Here is a 19,415-nt window from a genome sequence, read left to right as displayed (position 1 = left end):
AAAAAATAATAATCAAAAACGCATCTTAATATACGTAACAATTAACGAAAATAATCGAATTCTTTTGCTGAAAGTTGCAATTCTTATCACTCAAGAAATCCAATATGTTAATTTGTTTGAGCTAATTATAATTAAATTAGATAATTAGACAAAAACAAAATTTTTCTGGATAAAAATGAATTTTCCTTCATGAATTTGTGACTATTAAAGAATAAGAGATATTTAGTAATTATTTTGGATAGTTAAACCAAATATCTAAACCAGAAGAGCTGACTTGAAGCTTAGATCCCCTATGCTATATCTCTAAAGTAAATTTTTGCATTGAGTTTTTGTCTTCCATTTTATATCACTAAAACCTTTTATCATACTCAGAAAATTTTATTGACCGAAGAAAGCCCACTGTAAATTTAAATATTTATAATTATTTATTACTTTTGTTTTCAGAGAAGACAATTTTCACGAAAAAAAAGCTGTGCTAGTTCCAGATCTAACTGAAAAAATTACTCCAAACTCCATAAAAACATAGTGCATACTCCATAAACACATGATTAAATGCCTAATTTAAAAAATTGTCATTTTTTAATTATTCTTTGTCTAATTTAACCTAAATAATTTAAACCAGTTGAAAACCTCGACTCTAAGCTATTCCCCAGTTTACTTAAGCTCTGTCTACTAGAACTAAGTGATCTGAAATATCAATATATTTATTTATTTATTGCTAGAATGATATTCTCACGCTATATCGTAAATACAATAAATGTCAACAATCCTATCAAATAATACCAACACTCGATAGATACCGACGATATCATGACCAAAACTAATTTCTATTAAGAACAGAGAAAAAAATCTTTATCTTCATATAGTGTTTCCTAATTCAAACACAATGACATTTGAACTCTTGGGTGTAGATTTGCTTGGCACTATTTTATGTTTCAAATTGTACTTTTTCTCTTGTTTTTTTTATAATATAGATAAGAAATCAATATTAACTCGAAAAAATACTAATTTGATACTTAAAAATTTGCGATTTTATTTATATATTACCACAAAAATCATGTTCCTTCTGTAGCTCACTTTACATATCTTTAAACTTTTAAAATTTTTCAGTAATTTTTTTAAATTATGACTATTAAAAACATTTTTAGAAAAAAATGTTTTTAATTTTCTTTTAAAAGAAAAAAAATTGTCCAATATAAAGAAAAATATGAATTAGTTACAGTGAAATCTTGATACATAAATCTTGATTGAAAACACATTGAAATCTTGATACATTGTAAATTCTTGATATTTTTTAACAATATTTTGTGATATTAAAAAATTTTATACCACCCATCACTAGGGCCAACATACAATTGACCACCTGTACTTTGAGATCAGCACAAGTGTTTTTACCATGAGTGCAAAAAATTATTTTTAACTCATTCTTTCAAATTTCACAGAATCATCCTTAATTCAATTGCTTCATTATAGATAGTTTTTATATAATAAATAATATTTGCATATTTACACTCTTATATACAGAATGTTTTAAACAGTCTACAATAAATTTTAACAAAAACAGAGAACTTAAAATAACAGAAAAAATCTAACCAACAAGGATTACCAAGGATCAAGGTGCACAGAAAATTAAAATGATACAAAATAAACTTGACAATAACAGACAATGACAATTAATACTCAATGTAATGCGTGCAAACAACAAATACTTAAATTAAAAAAATCAAGCAAATTCAAGCATAAACTTAAGTGTATATATATATATATATATATATATATATATATGTGANAACACAAACAAATATAATATATATGTGTGTGTTTAAATTAACAAACAGAAGATTTGCATTACTTTTGATCTAAACATCAGATTTTCATTTACTATCAGGCTTTTTTAACCATTTGAGGAATTGATTTTAAATATGCTGATTAATTTGAGAACCGAATTAAGTTTCACAATCAGAAACAAAATAGCACTTTCTCTAAAAAAAACCCCTTTTTTTTCCAATTAGATTTGGATTCCAGATTCATAAAATTGTAGTGTAACATCAAACTGGAAAATATGGTTCAAGTAGTTAAATCAGAAGAGCAGTCAAAATTCACATCCTTTAGTGTTAATTTCTCTTATTGAATACTTTGCTATATTTTTGTAATTATTTCAGTGAATCAATAAAGTTTTGAAAATAATTATAAGACTTGCATTCTAAAATAATGCAGTCAAGCAAAAGTTAGTTTTTAATAATTTTTCTTATTTAAAGGAATAATGATCAAACAATGTTCAACTTGTAAAAATGGTACAAATTTTAACAAAATTTTAGTTAATTATAACTGACAAAATCTAAAATGTAAATAAAATTAAATGAATAATTCAAGAAACTAAATTAGCAAGATATTACTTTATTAGAGAGAAAAAAGATGAAAAACAGAACAAGAAAAACCATGTTCTTGTTTCGTTTTTCTTCCCTTTTCTCACTCGGCTACTGTGCTTTTTTAAGTCTTGTTTCTCACCTTAAATTTTCTATTTTTGTTGACAACTTTACGTTTTATACTTAAAATCTCTGTTTTTTTTTCCCAATCATGTCTGGCAAATCTTGAATTTTGGGGGGTTATTTTTTGAAAGCTTGAAACATTCTAATTTGTATATTTTTGAAGTGAATTAAGTTTTTAATCAAGTAAAAGAAATTAGTCAAAAACTTCCCCATAAAAGAAAGTTTTAAAATTCATTAAACTTTTTTTTGATGTGAAAAGAGTTGAGTATTACTGAATTACTGTACTCAAGTAGGTGAACAATGTACTGTAAAAAGATTTTTGCATTCATTAAACTGTGTAAATGCAAACAAAATCGGTCAAACAGTTCTCTAAAAAACAACTCTTTCGAAGTGTATTGTTGATCACTGTACAGTTTTTCCTCAGCAAAAAAGAAATGCATTGGGAGGAATTTCCTGATTGTTAGTGTGTGTGGGAGGAGAGAGGGTCAGTTCATACATTGAAAACACCATACCAATAAAACTAAGACATACAGGACAAGCTTGATACTGCATTGTCACCATTCCAATAAATATTTCATTTCCAAGTTGCTGGAGGCAATTGTTCACACCAATATCTTCCAGTTTCTTTTCCTGATCAGGAAGAATCAGGGAGTCGTTGCTCAGGTATCGATTCATCGAATGCTGCTGCTGGTTGCTGATGTTGCTGCCAACGCCCTCAATACTGGAAGGATCCCAGGAGCTGTTCCCGGAAAGATTAATTGAATATACTTCTTATCAAAATTATTAGATTTTTCACTGTATACTTAGGTTAGTAGTTTAAAAAGTTAAAAATAACCATTTTAAGTTAGCTAAATAAATGTCAAGAAATACCAGTTTAAAAGCACTTTTACTAAACTTACAGTGCCTAGTTAAAAAAACTTTTTCTCTGCTATACTCCTCTAATTATCATTCATGGTTAAAATTTCTTTGGTTAATACAATATAAAAAATTTATTAAACATTAATAATACAATTTTTCTGGTTTCGCTCTAAAATGTCTTCTGTGGCAATTCTTTAATTCAATATTCAGCTTTTTTAAAGTTATTTAAAATTTGAGCACATCAAATAATTTTTTTAATGTGGACATAGAGAGAAAAGTCCAGCAAATATGATGAAAGAATAATTGATAGCAAATAAAAATAAAGCACATTTTTAAGGAATGTACATAAAGGGTAGGGTAATGCATTATTTGTTTTTAATAAAGAGTTTTTATATGCAAGGAAATATTATAAATTTATTTTTTTACATTTATTTGAAATAACTATTATAAATTATCAAAAACTACAATTTATACTGTGAACACACCATCAAGTCATGTTTCCATAAGTGACCATAAAATGTTGGTTATGAGTTTTCTCTTCAATTAGAAACTTTACTATTGGTATTTAAAAGGTTACAATACAGTGATCAAATTTAAAAATCAGAATAAGAAAGTCATTTTTTTAAAGTTATAAATTCCTAAGCTTCTAAAAACTTTATATTTCCTTAAATCTTCTTTTTTTCAGGATAATAACTTTTTTAAAGCTAAATTAAAACTCTAACGTTTGTAAGTCATTCAAAATATCGTAAAAGTGATTCATCCAACTGTATTTATAATCAAAGATTTGATTAGCAAAACTTAGATTTTCAATAAATTATAAAGTAAAATGGGCATTTTTACGTATATTATTTTCTAAGAAAAAAAAAAAAAAAACTAACTGCAAAAATAAATAACAAATAACATTTTAAGAACATTGTTAGTTGTTTTTAGCCTTCAGTGAAATGATATCTCCAGTAGGGGAATGTCATACCAAAATAGGCATAACATACTTCCTACACTATAAAAATTAATTTAATATTTCAGTAATCACTTCTCAATAAATACAATTGCTCATACTTTTTCTCAGTAATTTTAGCATGCAAGCATAATATATTACTAATATATTCTAATAATATATTACTTTAAAAGACATCTTCAACACTCACATAAAAATTCAAACATTAAAAGTCAAGGATAAAATTTTTGCAGCCCAAAGTTTTCCATAAAATCCACCACCACCATCTTCTGAATTCTAAAGTCAAGAAAGGGAAAGAAACTTCGAAAGAAAGAACCTTGGCAATAACAAATTCCATTTTCATTCTTGGTGAAGTGTTTTATAGCATATAAACCACTTAACTTAATAATTTCATAGCAGGCGATGTATGCTATCTCGATTGACACTTCTCTTTAATTGTTAAAATAGGTATTTAGAAATGTTTCCTGGATAAGAATATCTTTTAATTAGTCAACAGAAGTAGATCCTTTCTTTTAGTATTTAGAAAATAAAAGTTTTTTCCTATTAATATTTGCTTCATCAAGAGGTATTTTATTTTCAATATATTATTTTATCCGCAACTTATTTTGCCTCAAACACTGCCAACCAATGACTGCAACATTCTTGGACAGTAAAGACAAAAATTGGCTTCTTTAATTCAAGTCAACGATTTTCTTTTTACCAGCAATAATCTTCTGAATAAGGCAACTTATCCACCTAGTTGCATCCCCACACAAAAAAAAAAAAAAAAAACCAGAATTTAAAAAACTGATTTGCAAAATAAACATCCAATGCATAAATTAAAGAAAAATATTTATGAAATCTGTCAAACACTGAGTTAGAACACAAACAAATATATAATTCCTTAAAAGTAAAAATATTTATCCAGGGTGCATAGCTAATTCTTTCAACAAAAAATAAGCACCTTTTAAGTACTTTTTAAGCACTAAAAATAATATTTTTAAGCACTATATACATTAACAAAATGCAAAATAATTTTCAAAGACTTTACATGATCATAATAAAATAATTAGTTTCTGACAAAAACTCTTTTCTTGATTACATTAGCCATTATAAAATGATCAAGAGATTTTTTGGGTTCGATATCAGAGGGTGGAAAATAATGTCTGGAATTGAGAATATCTAGCAAAATGCAGCAGAGTTGCACATGAGAGTGCAATAATCTCACCGAACGCAGCTCAGCAGACGCACATACGGACTCGCAAGTGTTTCATCATACGTGTAAAATGATTGGCACTTTCATACGCTATGGACTGATGGTACGTCAAAATGGATTGCGGTTCAATGAATAGTGAAAAACGTTTAAAAGAACAATGTGAAAAGATACTTGGTGACATAATACTTGGCGAAAATTGACATGGTAGAGAAAAAAAATATCATTTTCGAAAAGGAAAAATTAAGCACTTTTTAAAACCACCCAATGAAAAAAGCACCTTATAGGGCTTTCAAATAACGAAAATCAAAAATAAGCACCTTTAAGCACTTTTCAAAAACGCTACACATCATGTTATCTATAGTCTCTAAATTATAAATCATTTATCTAATATAGAGAGCATTATTATAGAGTTAAATGAATTTTACCGAGGTGAAGATGAAGAAGCCTCCAAGACTGAGAAAAGATGATACCCTTCTGCTGGAAGCTCAAAGAACCAGTTGGAAAAATCTTTGCTCCGCATAGCATTGCTCAAAGGACTATATGCATAACCCATGCAGTGTGCTGTCAAGCTTGATCTGTGGTAGAAATCTAGAATCCTCTTCCTGAAATCAAGAAAAAAATAATAATGCAACTAAACAAACATGCACAATATGAATAATCAGAAATGATAAGTGCAGTTTTTGTTACAAAATATGATACTGATATGAGAAATTTTGTTAACAAAAATAAAATCAATAAAAAATAGAGTAACGTTCCAAACAATGCAATAGAGGATCTATATAATGCAGTTCTATAAACGTTAATTCTCTATAAGCCACATTAACTTTGTGGGTGTAAAGAATGATAAGCATACTTAAAAAATTTCTGAAACAGAGCAATAACTATTAACAGTTTGCTAAATACAAATTTCCTTCAAATAAGAAATACTTAAGCATGTTTTTAAATTATTCGGACCAAAAAATTATTTTAAAGTATTTAAATATTTATCTTTTCCAGATACATAAATTGCATTTTTTAATGGATGAGCTTAATGATAGGTAAAATAATCTATATAACTATAAAATAATCCATAATCTCTAAATATATATATTTCAAAGTTTTCAATATAAAGACCTTCAACAACATTTTATCTGAATTATTCAAAATCTCAAGGTGTTCTATAATCACAGAGTGTTTCACAAAACTTGTCAATGATGTTAATATCAGATAAAATAAAAATAAATATTTTCAGAATTCTTGTCAAGGTTTGCCAATTGATATTTAAGCAAGCAAGAAACATACACATTGTATAAAACTGATATATCACTATAGAGTAAGGCAAGATTAAAAAGAACAAAACCAGTTAGAAAGACAGGTGACTCTTTAAAATATTTTAAATTATCGTTTCACACTCTCTCTTAGTTTCTTCAAGCAATCAAGAGGGTAAGTCTAAGACAATTGTCCCAGGATCTGCGACTAATAAAAGTCTGGTCAAATTTTCTTACACAAAATGTAAAGATTTTAATTAGATTTTTTTAAAAATATTCCTTTATATATCAACATCAAAACTACAATTTTAAGTAAAAGTTTTTAAAATTTTCTGCAAAATATGAAAATAAGACTTTTTGTGCTTTGAGGAAGAGGGCCACAAAACATTTTGTCCCGCAGATTCTACAGATTTTGATTTATTTTATTTTCCTTGATTTATTTTATTTATTAATTTGTGACTTTTAATATATATACATACCTGCCAACTTTTACGCATTTGGCGTAAAATTTTATTATAATGCATGATTTCTATATATTCTTTGCATTTATAAGCTTAATTTATAATTTTTTTGATCACCACTATTTTTAAAAAAAAATAAGCAATTATGAAAATGTGTAATATTGTCTGTCACTACACATCAGCCCTGTCAAAATACGGCGTAAGTTTCTGCCTAAAATTGAAATCCCATTTTACTACCACTGGTGAAAATCATCCTTGAAAGGATTGAAAGTTGGCAGGTATGTATATATTTACATCATATTTAACAAGAAATTTTAAAAATAAAAATTAAGGGTGGTGAATACAAAACACCATTTCTAGTTTAACTGAAAATAGTAATTAAAATCCTTTCAACATTGGTTTCAACATGCAATGCATCATATAGGAAATTTCTTTAGCAGATACATAAAAATCTGAAATATCAGAGAAGAACTTTTGATATAAAAAAAAAACTATCTAATTTATTTTCATTATTATTCATCATTATGGCAAATTAAGGAAAGATTTTTTTTACAAATTAAAGAAAAAGATCACAAACATAAGAGTCATTATAAAAACAACAACAACAATGAAATAGACTACATGAATCAAACATTATCATATCATTTATCTTTGAAAACTATTTTTTAGAATGAAATTAAGCCTTGGAAAGAATACTACTGAGTATTTTTGAAAGCTTTCCTCAAGAGCTCAAAACCCTTCAAAATAATTATGGAGTTCTTAAAATTTTGACTATTACTATTTATTTATATGAGAATGAAACATTGAAATAGTTATTTCAACTCTAATCCTTTTTAAATTCATAAGACAAACAATTCAAAGTTTGAATGTGTAATAGAAAAGTTGAAAGTGATGTAATATTTAAACCTTAGCTTTCATAGGTCATGAAAGGGAAGTTTTTCTTCTGCGGAATGGTTTTGGAAACTGGATTTGTTTAGCCAAAGGAAGAAAACTCAGCAAATGAGAAAACCTTTCATAAGTTGAGAAGAGATATATTCAAACAAAATAAATTCTTAGACAATCAAAAGTAATTTTAAGTCACATAACAATCATTTTAGTAAAGTAACTGAAAATAAAAAACCTGTCAGATTCAGTGAGAACTCGTATGTCATTGCCATCCCAGTACTCATAGCAAGCATCTAAAACCAAATCAGCAGTGCCTTGAGAAAATAACTGATTGCTACCTGAAAGCAAAAATGTAAGAAATTAACATCATAATTATCGATTTTTTCTGAATAAAAAGAGTGAGATTTTTTTAAAAAAAGTGTGGTTAAAACAAAACCAAGCATACTTTGCAACTCTATTAATACTAATGTTTTGCAAAATTAAATTGATATTACTTTAACAAACTTTGATAAAAAAGAATCTAATTATGCCAAATTTTACATCATATCTACACAAGTCTCTTGGTGGAACTTGTTATTCCCAGAACTAAATGAAATTCTAGTAACACCTTCATAGTAAACGATTTTATGTCAAAAAGTAAAAGCTTATATGTCTGTTGGGCTAATCAGCACCAAAGCAAGACGTTTGGTTCAACTTAGTTGAACAAAAGAAGAAAATCTATAGACTGTTAAAGACAAATTGATATCAAAATTTTTTTTTCTTTACCAACAAAACTCTTTTTAAAGGATTTTTTGCAATTAAGTGATGAGTAACTATATTTATTAATAATGAAAACTAATATTTAACTAGTTAAACTAATAACTGAAACTCATGATCATCTGCTATAGGTTAATACATATTAGTATTCAAAAAATTTTATATTAGGTTTAAAACTCAAATAAATTAAAATCTCCAACTATCGAAATTAAATAATTTCAAGGAATAAAGCTATACTAAACAAAGTTTGATTTAATAGTTTTCTACTCATAGTGCTACTAAACTATATTTACTTTAAGAGCTGCTATTGGCTAAGATCATACACATCATATACTTAAAAAAGAACAAATGAGTTTCTTTTAATAATGCAGAGTAAAATAACTATGAACGTGTGGGGATAGTTATTATCGCCAATGTCAACCTTCATCTAGGAAAAGGTACTCCAACATAGAATCGAGTTAACATGTCTTATATACTAGTGAATTGGAATTGTATTTTTGTAGTGGTAGACACACTACAAACGTATAAATCACAATAAAATGTGATTTGAACATTACTTTGATTTCCATCACGATAAAATGTGAACAGTGATGATAAATGCTTGTGTTTTTAATCAAATTCGAAACTTATAAAACATGCAACTACAATCAGTGAAACAGTAGTCATGACAGATAAGTGTGATTTCTAATTTATATTCGGGAGAACTTCACTTAATAACAAGGTTTGCTTGAAAGTATGGGATAAGAAAGTGTGAGTAACAGTAATGACTGAAGATGAAAGGATTCGCTTTAACAAAAGAAAAAAAAATTATTAACATTTTTACAAAACAAAACACAACTAAAACATATCACACAAAGAGGAATAATGACAAAAAAAAATTGATAAAAGAAAATGATTACCTCTATGGAGATCTTTCACAATCACACAAGACATATTAGGGAATGGCATTTTTAGACGAGGGAAATTGAGTGATTTAGCCAACTTGCCTTTCTGAACAACTTCTGGGTGCTACAAAGAAGAAATATTTAAATTGAAGCTTAAATATAAATATTTTAAATGCATAACAGAATGTACACATTATGGAAATAATAGATTTTCCAAACTTGCGAGCAAGTCTCCTGTTTTATACTTTTCTGAACATGATTATTTCATATCACTTTATTTTATCAAAGTTTATAATAGCTCGCAATAAGTTGATAAGCTTAAATGGAAATTTGTACCTGGAAAAATACAATCTCAAAATACCCAACTTTGATTTTCATTAATCCACAGGATTAAAGTTTGTTTTACTAGTTTTTAAACATTTACAAAAATGTATGAGAGACTTTTTGGCTGCGTAATTATTTTTCAACTTTCTAAAAACTATAAAAAATCAGAGAATTTAAAAAAAAAATGAATGATAAAAAATGAAGAAATCATGGATCAAAAGAAGAATCTTCTGTAAATTATAAAATTTTGAATTAAAACAAAAACATTTTTTTGAATAATCACAGTAATTAAAACAATCACAATTAAGCAGGGGTGATTGTGAGCCCAAGTCAAAATTCCGGAAAATTTCTTGAGTAAAAAAAAAAAAAAAGTTTAAATCGCAAAAAATTTAAACAAGGCTTTTTCATTTTTCTCAATATTTCTTAGTTTACTTAAAATATATTTAAAATTTTACACATACCTATGATGACCTGGAGAAGTAATTGAAATTTACAAACATGTCTTTCTTTTTTGAGTTTATGATTATAATAACTATTTACTGATAGAAAATGAATATTAATCTAGAATATAAGCTTGTAAAGTGTCTTTCTGGCGCTCCCTTACAAACAAATAAAATAAACTGTGTTTTTAAGTTCCACCTTTGAAAATTTGATTTCCAGAAACTTTTGTGATCAAGGATTTTTTGAAACGTCTGAACCTTCGATCTCCGGATCATGGTTAGCGAAAAATCTGGAAGTCCGGATTTTTTCCGGAGCACAATCAGCCCTGATTAAGTAAAAAAGCATGCAATTTAGAAATTATGCCTTTCTCTATCAAACCACACGCTGTTATTGTCAAAACACAACTTATTATCAGATAAATGATATACTTTATTCCCGATTCTGAATTACAGACAATACATGCTCATGTAAGAGACGATGCACTCCAAAAACACAAATAGGCAGAAACACAACAATAATTATTCACACAGGTGAACTTGATAATTATAATTTTAAAAAAATCCAGTAAAAATACAACACATTGCTAGCTTTGAATACTAATATTATTGTAAATAACTCACCACATGTCTAAATATTCCTAGCTGTTGCTCTAATTCATAAAAATCTACAACTGAATCTGAAAATCCTATTTGCTTTGCTAACACACAGAGGCACCTGAAATAATTATAATAAAATAAAATAAAAATTTCATTTTAAATAAATTAATTTGCAAACTAATTAAAATTAATATACAATAAATTAATGTCTAATAAATTTAACTCAGTATACAATAAATAAATAATACAAATAATTACAATAAATTAATTTACAATAAATTAATTTTAATAAATCAATTTACAATAGATTAATTTTAATAAACTAATTCATAATAAATTAATTTTAATGTGTTATTTGTCAAATAATTTTGAAGTTTCTTATATTTAACTAACTATAGCTTCATCTCTTCACTTTTATAATGTATAACCTACTTATAACTCAATATATTTTAATTACAACCTGATTATAACTTTGTGGAAATTATTTTGTTCCATACATAATTCTTTCAATCAATTTTTAGTAGAACAGTTCTCATAATCAGTTTATAACCTAAAATTTTTATTCAAGATTAATTTGACAGCAATTGTTATGATTAATAGGAATATTTTTAAGACTTAAATATTAGAGAAAATTTCAAAATTTGTAAAACATTTTCATTTTAAAAAAAGACAATATAATACCCATAGGGTAAAATGCAGATTTATTTAACGCTGAAATGCTTGCTAACAATTGGTCTATCAAAATATACTTTCAGCAACTCATTCTATAATTAATTATCATTTTACACAAATAAATAAATAATTTTTCATGACAGTTATTCAATATTTTCATTTTCTAATACCTTTTGTTGACTACAGGTACAGCTGCATCATTATACAAAGATTCACACGCTATGTGATCTGAAAACTTTGTGTAATGTTCTTGCATATTTGGATTACATGTATTCAATAAAATTCCCAACCCCTAGAGAAAAAGAAAGAGAAAGCTATTAGTTTAAAAAAGAAATGATTGATTTTTCTTCGATGAAATAATACTCAGAATAGTGTAAAACATTGCTTCAATAAAAAATATTTAATTCAAATATGTTGCAACAAAAACTTTTAATATGTTGGCAAGTAAGAAAATAGTATTTCTGATAAAAACAACTATGGAAATATAATTTGAATAGTAAGAAACTAAAGAGAAATATCCAACTATAAAACAGTCGTTTTGAGCTTTATATGAGCAAAGCTAAATAATGTTTAAAAAAAATAATAATACAGTCGAGCCTTGCCACAGTGAGCCCCCTTTGGATTCAGCAGTAAGTCCACTATAAACAATGGTTTATATACAAATTCATTTAAATAATATGTCTCCGGATTCTGTTTTTGGAACTAGTAATTTCAATGGCATATAATTTCATTTAATTTATTAATTAACTTCATAAGAACAGGGATGAGAGTAGTCAGATAGTAAAAAAGAGGAAATCCAAGAATATATATATAAACAAAAATTTGACAAAAAAGTGCGATTTTTAAACTTGTAAACCATGTGATTATAAATCCCGATATGAGTCTTTTAAATCACGTGAATATGAAACTCAACATCGAATTTAAAAAATGCGAAAATACAAATCATGATGCGTAATTTTTAGAACACGATGCATAATTTTTAAATCGCGCAATATTACAACCGCAAAAACGAACCCACGACATTGGATTTTAAGCTCGCGTAGCTACATAGAGTTTTAAAAGCTCGTAAATACAAATCACGATATTGGTTTTTTAAATCTCGTAAATAAGAATCGCAATGTACAATATTTAAATCGCCTGAATAAGAATCGCAACGTTCAACTTTTAAATCAGGTAAATACGAAAATCGATGTTCGATAATAAAATCACGATTTTAATAAATACAAAACACGATATTGGACTTTTAAATCTCGTAAATATGAGTCATAATGTACGATATTTAAAAGGCGTAAATAATAATTGCAATGCGCAACTTTTAAATCAGGTAAATACGAAAATCGATGATTGATATTAAAATCGCGTGAATAAAAATCGAGATATTTGCAGAGTCTGAATTTGGGATTTCTAAAAGGCTTGTTCGTATTGTTTTTTGTTTAGACATAATAAATAAAAATTTACAAGATTAATTGAATGAGCATGTAAATATTTTCACCGCAAATCCACCTCTATTTTTTTTCTCTTTTTTTGTTTGCTTTCACTCCAAAATACAAGAAGCAGCGACGTCTGAATTACGAAAACACAAACTATCCCGCCGACGGATAAAAAATACGGAAAATCTTATTTTCTGTGCTTGAAATCGGAGAAATTAGAAAATATAAGTAAAAATGCGGAAGTGTTAGCAGCTAGGACGTAGTTTGAATTTTCTGTTTTTCTTTGAAAATCGTAAATTAGTATAATTATTTTACTTTAACAACTGAATTTTCAAAAAAAAAAAAAGCGGGATACTTATATAAAAAAATTTAAAAAAAAACGAAACTTTTAGAGAATCGGAGTTTTTAATAAAAAGGCTGAAATTCGAGAGACAAAAGCGAAAAAAATCTCATCCCTGTATTAAGGTCAACCAGTTTTATCCCAAGGAAATGATTTTTAGAGAAACTTCAGAGGGAGGAATGAGCAGTTCAATAATTTCGCTCTGCGGAAAATTAAATTCCTCATAAAATATTTTAACTTGAGCAAAAAAAAAAAAAAAAAAAAAANAAAAAAAAAAAAAAAAAAAAAAAAAAAAAAAAAAAAAAAAAAAAAAAAAATCCAGCGGAAATTAGGTGAAAAAATGGAAAAATCTGAAAAAAGGCGGAAATCCGCGGAAGAATCTAATCCCTGTAAGAAGTCCCCAAAAACATTGAAATTCCATAATAACAAATAACAACCTATAGTGAAATTTCAATCGGAGAGTTAAGTAACATGTAAAATATTCTCCATTTAACATAGTATTTGTCTCGCTAAAACAAATTTTTCGGTCACTTATCTTCTCTGATTTTTGACGTATTTTACAAAAGAGAATTCCAAATTATGGATTCTAAATCCTTTATGATAAGTATTACATTATTTTGAATTAAAAGTCACAATTATATATTTCGGAACTTATTGCACCGACTAAAAATTTCGTAATATTTATTTTAAAGGATTGCTAAAAGTAAATTGATACCACTATTAGAATTTAAAAAGAAGTAAACAATGAAAAAATGAATAAATATGACAACCGAAGCTGACGTCGTCAGGGCGTACCAGCCCCTGAAGTCATAAATGCAAAACCTTTTTGATCGAGAGAGCACCACAAATGTCTAAATTGCTCTCTGTGTACACCAAAGGTTTTGCCAAAAGTACAGGTAGAGAGAAATAAAATACAAATTACAAAAAACATATACAAAAGTATAATACTTAAACTAATACAAAAGAAATCAATGTTCAAAAACTTACTTAAAAATAATAAAAGATTAATAAAATAATTAATCTGGAAAGAAAGAGTTTTCCTTTTAATTTCTGTAATATTGAATTTAAAATTAAAAATATTATTAAAAATTATTAGTTCTGTTTTCTTTTAATAGGGCATGATCGAGTCTTAGCTGAGTTGCCCCAGTCAAGCATTTCTAGTAATAATGGCAATTGTTTTCTTGATCCTTTTTTCTTCCTCCTGCGCATTAAATTAGGGGGCGTTGTTTTTTTCTTTTTTTTTTGTAAATTTCAACTTAGTTGAGGACTTGTAGTCTGTTCTGTTCTTCGGTTTCGGATTTATTATTATTTATTACTATATCGGTTTCAATTTTCTTACAAAATTTCTTTTGCGTAGTGCGTTTTTCCACTGGAAATGTAGTTTCTAATTGCTTTTTTAATATTTTCGATTTCTCTTCTTCTATTTATACCACTATAAAGGAACTATCAATTTCTCAGTACTTCACTATAAGCATATTAAACAACATCAGTTAAATAGCATCTTAAAAACAGTACACTACAACTACATGTTTAATACTTATGGGTGCAAGCTTAAACATAAAAAATCTACATCAGTGTCTGAACACGGAAATAGTTCTTTATTACAGAACCAAAACAATTATATATTGTAAGTTACTCTATGAACTTTGTAACGTTATTTAGCTTTAATCAAGAACTACAGCTAAATGCAGCATTAAAGAAAAAATAAATAAAATTTTACATGGAGTTGATACATACTAATGGTTTTAAGTTTCCGAGAAAGAGTTTCCAGTTGGGATCATCAAACTGAATACCAAATGGGCTGTGCAGATTGTGGGTCAAATCTAATACCTCAACCTGGCTGCCTGGATGATAAACTAGTAAAAAAAAATTAAATGGCTTATACTTCCATACATAGGTTTAAATTTAAAAATTAACTAAAAGACTTCACATTGACCATGTCACAGGAATAAGTGATTACTGAATAAAAGAGCTTCTGGCAAATACATTGATCAGTCAGATTTTTAAAGCATTCCAATAAAAAAATTTTAAGAGCAGTTTTGATGATAACTTTATGATTTTTGCATAAACGACAAGTTTTTTTGGTATATTTTGCGGCGAATCAAAGATAAATCAAAATTCCTATTGTGTATCTATCTGAAACTAATACAAAGGGACAGATTGGCTAAAAATGTTGGTTAAGAAAAAAATATGGCTTGATGTGATACATAGTCCCAAGTACATCACTTCATATAAGCATCCCAAGAGACTTCATCCAAGCTGTTTCTTGTCGTATATTCTGCTAAAAACAAAAATCACTTTATGTCAAAAACTACTAGTCATTTAGTTCCTCCTTTAAACTTTTGGAAATATTTTACTGATAAAAACAAGACAACAACAATAATATTTAGTTGCACACATTAAATTTGTGCAATGGCTAATATAAATGTGGCTGCAAAATTTCCTATGAAACAAATTTCAAAATTAATTTCAGTTTTTGAATAATTATAACATCCTGAGAAATGTTGAAATGAAAAACATATACATTCAATATATATATTTAATATTTATTTTGTTTCCTGTCATAGGTATTAGATAGAAAGCATTTTTTTAGAATCAAAATTTGAGAAAAAGATTTTTTAAAGGAAGAAAAATAATTCGAGAATTTGGAGATATCAAAGTAATTTATTTTTAGCCAATCACTATTTATTAGAAAATTCAACAGACAGGAAGGAAGGAGAAGAAAATGAGTGAATTTTATATCTATTATCTGCACACTGAATACATTTTTATGTTTTGAGAATGCCTATAAACATGCAAATAAAAGGATAAATTTACTTGAGAAACTCAGTTTGCTAGCATTATTCTGTTGTATATATTTTAAGCTAATTCGAAAATCTGGTATTTAGAGAACTACCTACCTCTTTCTTTAGTCTCATCGCAACATAACATTGGCAGTTTGCAAAAAACTAGATTTTTAAATTAGCCCATGACATATACATCTTTTCAGTCATCCTACACATGCTTTAAATCACACAAAATATGATTTAAATTGCTTTTTTAACTTTACATTCATCACTAACAAAAAAGAATACCTGTGGTTTTTAGAGAAAAAAAGCAATTAATAGTTAAGTGCTATTAATCAGCTAAGTTGGTGACTAGGAAAATTAAAAAAAACTCATTTTGACATCAAAATAATTGTTATAATAAGTTTTACATACATACTTATTATCCAATTACATGATATTAGTAATTACATACTTAGTTTATCTATCTTAACTACAAACAGCAAGATACATTCACAAAAATTGAATCATTTTTCAAAGTCATTCAAAGTCATTTTTAAAATTACAGTCAATTTTTACAGGTGCATCCTTTTTTTTTCTCTTACTTTTGCTTGTGGCAAGGATATAATATTCTTAGTTTTGCTTTCTTTTAATAAGTTTCAAAAGTTATATTTTTGAAAGAGAGAGAGAAAAATAAGGCAGATGTGATAATTTTTTGAGGTGATAAATTCTAATATAATGATGGTATAAAGTTAGGTAGGCAAATTTTTGCTTTTATTTTTATAAACTAAAATAACTAAAATTTTCGTTTGACTCACTATGATCTTTAACATCCAATCTTTTATTCATTTTGGTGAATCTTTTAATCTCCAATACTTGTTCATTGAGAGGCTGTAATTCTTCTGATGATTCTTGATCAGCATTTTCACACATTTGGGTGCTGTCTTCTGAGTTCGACTTGCTTTTCGGAGACTTCAGGAAGAAAACTTTTTCAGCTGTAGGATTAGGCCAAGACAGAATTCCCTTTTTATCCACACAGCAGAGAGCCTAATGTAGGAAGATATATTTTTTATGAAATACTATAAAAGTCTGCTTTAATGACCATTTGTAATAGCATATCAATTTGCTGTTATAGTGAGCTTGTCGCTATTAGCAAGTACACATATTTAATATCTAAATAGCAATAAATATTTATTTAAATAGAAAATGAAATAGTTATATCATAGCTGCCAACATGGAAAGGAAAAAAATCCAGTAGATTTCACTAACTAACAGAAATTGCATAATAATTGTTGCATAATGCACTAAATATTTTACACAATTTTAGGGATTTTTATAGTTATTAAAATAGAAAAACTGCAATAATTTCTAATTATGATTAACATTAAATGAACTTGAAATCTTATGTATTATATTGACTCATAATTTCGAATATTAATAGACATTTAATTTATTTAAACATAGTTAAAAAATTTTTAAAATTTATTTTAAAACAGAGTTTTGATTAAAAACAAATTAAACATTTTAGAACAAAAAAAGTTTTGAACTGATTTCTATAAATGAGATACACTTCATTATGTATTAGTAATACTTATTTAAATATCTAAGCAAGCAAAAATCTGTACAAAAATTCCATTTCAATAAAGATTTTTTTAAAAGGAAACTTACTCAATTTTAGAGATTTGTCAAAAAAGTACAAAAACCAGAAGAATTTAAATTCAACCAGTAGACCAGGAGAAACTGACAAAATCGAGTAGTCTACTGGAAAATCCAGTAGAGCTCGCAGCTATGTTATATTTATCTTTTTCTAAATTTTATTTTATTTTGAACAACTATTTTGATTCAAAATACCTATCTAGAGCAGAATGCTTTTGTTACAGATTATAGATTGAATAACGTAGCCTTGTACTTAGAAGGCAGAAATGTCTGGGACAGGAACGTTTGAACAATAAGTTTTAAAATCGTAACAAGTTTGTGCAAGAAGAATATGAAATGAAGGGCAATATCTTTGAACATCATTAATAACATGTTGATTTAAATAGTAAATAGGGAAACTAAGGATTGTAAAGTTATAGTTTGTGGAGAAAGACCATTAGACAATGCCATCCTTCATCTATCAAAAGGTACCTCAAGATTAAATCAAGTTAGCATGTATTATATACTAGTGAATTGATGCTTAATGATCGTAGTGGTAGTTAGGCCACAATACACCCCCACCAGAATTTTATCAGGGATGAAATTCCATGAACGGATACCACTAGTTGCTGTATTTGTGAAAGACCGGGAGAGCTGGATTAAGGTCACCGGGTTTTGAGCTTTAGCCATGAGAGCTGTAATAAGTTCATGGTTGGGCATGAGGACTCTCCTGTGTTATTATGAGTCGAGTGTGGATACCGTTGTGTATAAATGTGACTGAGAAGCAAACGGTGCGAGGAGGACGATGACGCAGTCAGAAATAGAAAGTCAGCTGTTCATTCTGGGCCATCCATTGAAGTAGTCGTGATCAGATCACCAATGTGGGGAAAGACCATTAGAAAATGCCAACTTATTCATCTATCAAAAGGTACCTCAAGATACAATAAACTTGATAGATACAAAAATAAAAATAGATAGAAAACCAAAAATAGGTACAAAATGAAAAAAAATCTTACTGTTATGCTACCAAGTACTTGAAGAAGATTGGCAGATCTCCAAAGATATCCTCCAGTTCCGAAAAGAAGGCAGCAAATGAGGCTTTTTAAGTCAGTCCACTTAACACAGCTTTCTATGACAGATGGTACCTCCGTCTCTTCCATCTCATCAAATGGATCGAGCGGCTTCTAAAGAATTCAATTCAGTTTCAAATTTAGCATAGTAAAAAGAATATCCTAAAAAATATATTTTATCTCACAATAAAAACTGAAAGAAACTATACAGCGACTTACTACTAATAGTACTTATAGTATTAATCAGTACACAGGATCTATTGATTAATACAATTAAATATATAATATCAAAAATATATAATACAATCGATTATAATATTTAATAATGTTAATAAAAATTTACAGTATGTAAGGCTGTAAGGCCCTCCTTGAGGTACATCCATGTACACCCTTATCTCAGCGGTTCCCAATT

The 19,415-nt window shown here is 27.5% G+C and overlaps 1 protein-coding gene across 1 annotated transcript in view; it reads right to left on the bottom strand.

Annotated features, from left to right (window-relative positions):
• The window catches only part of LOC107452042 (transmembrane protein 94-like protein l(2)k05819), a 112,383-nt gene that overhangs the window by 29,437 nt on the left and 63,531 nt on the right, over positions 1 to 19,415 (bottom strand). The window contains exons 8-16 of the mRNA XM_043052039.2: positions 18,950 to 19,117; positions 17,117 to 17,345; positions 15,271 to 15,389; positions 11,934 to 12,055; positions 11,116 to 11,209; positions 9,746 to 9,854; positions 8,326 to 8,428; positions 5,923 to 6,099; positions 3,021 to 3,228 (exon numbers count right to left, since the gene is read on the bottom strand). Of these exons, the coding sequence (XP_042907973.1) occupies positions 3,021 to 3,228; positions 5,923 to 6,099; positions 8,326 to 8,428; positions 9,746 to 9,854; positions 11,116 to 11,209; positions 11,934 to 12,055; positions 15,271 to 15,389; positions 17,117 to 17,345; positions 18,950 to 19,117 (1,329 nt within the window). The remainder of the gene's footprint in view (positions 1 to 3,020; positions 3,229 to 5,922; positions 6,100 to 8,325; positions 8,429 to 9,745; positions 9,855 to 11,115; positions 11,210 to 11,933; positions 12,056 to 15,270; positions 15,390 to 17,116; positions 17,346 to 18,949; positions 19,118 to 19,415) is intronic.

The sequence above is a fragment of the Parasteatoda tepidariorum genome, chromosome 2, assembly GCF_043381705.1.
Source record: "Parasteatoda tepidariorum isolate YZ-2023 chromosome 2, CAS_Ptep_4.0, whole genome shotgun sequence".
Classification (NCBI taxonomy): Eukaryota; Metazoa; Arthropoda; class Arachnida; order Araneae; family Theridiidae; genus Parasteatoda; species Parasteatoda tepidariorum.
The sequence above is the reverse complement of the archived record's forward strand: the minus strand, read 5'-3'. Positions and strand labels throughout refer to the sequence as shown.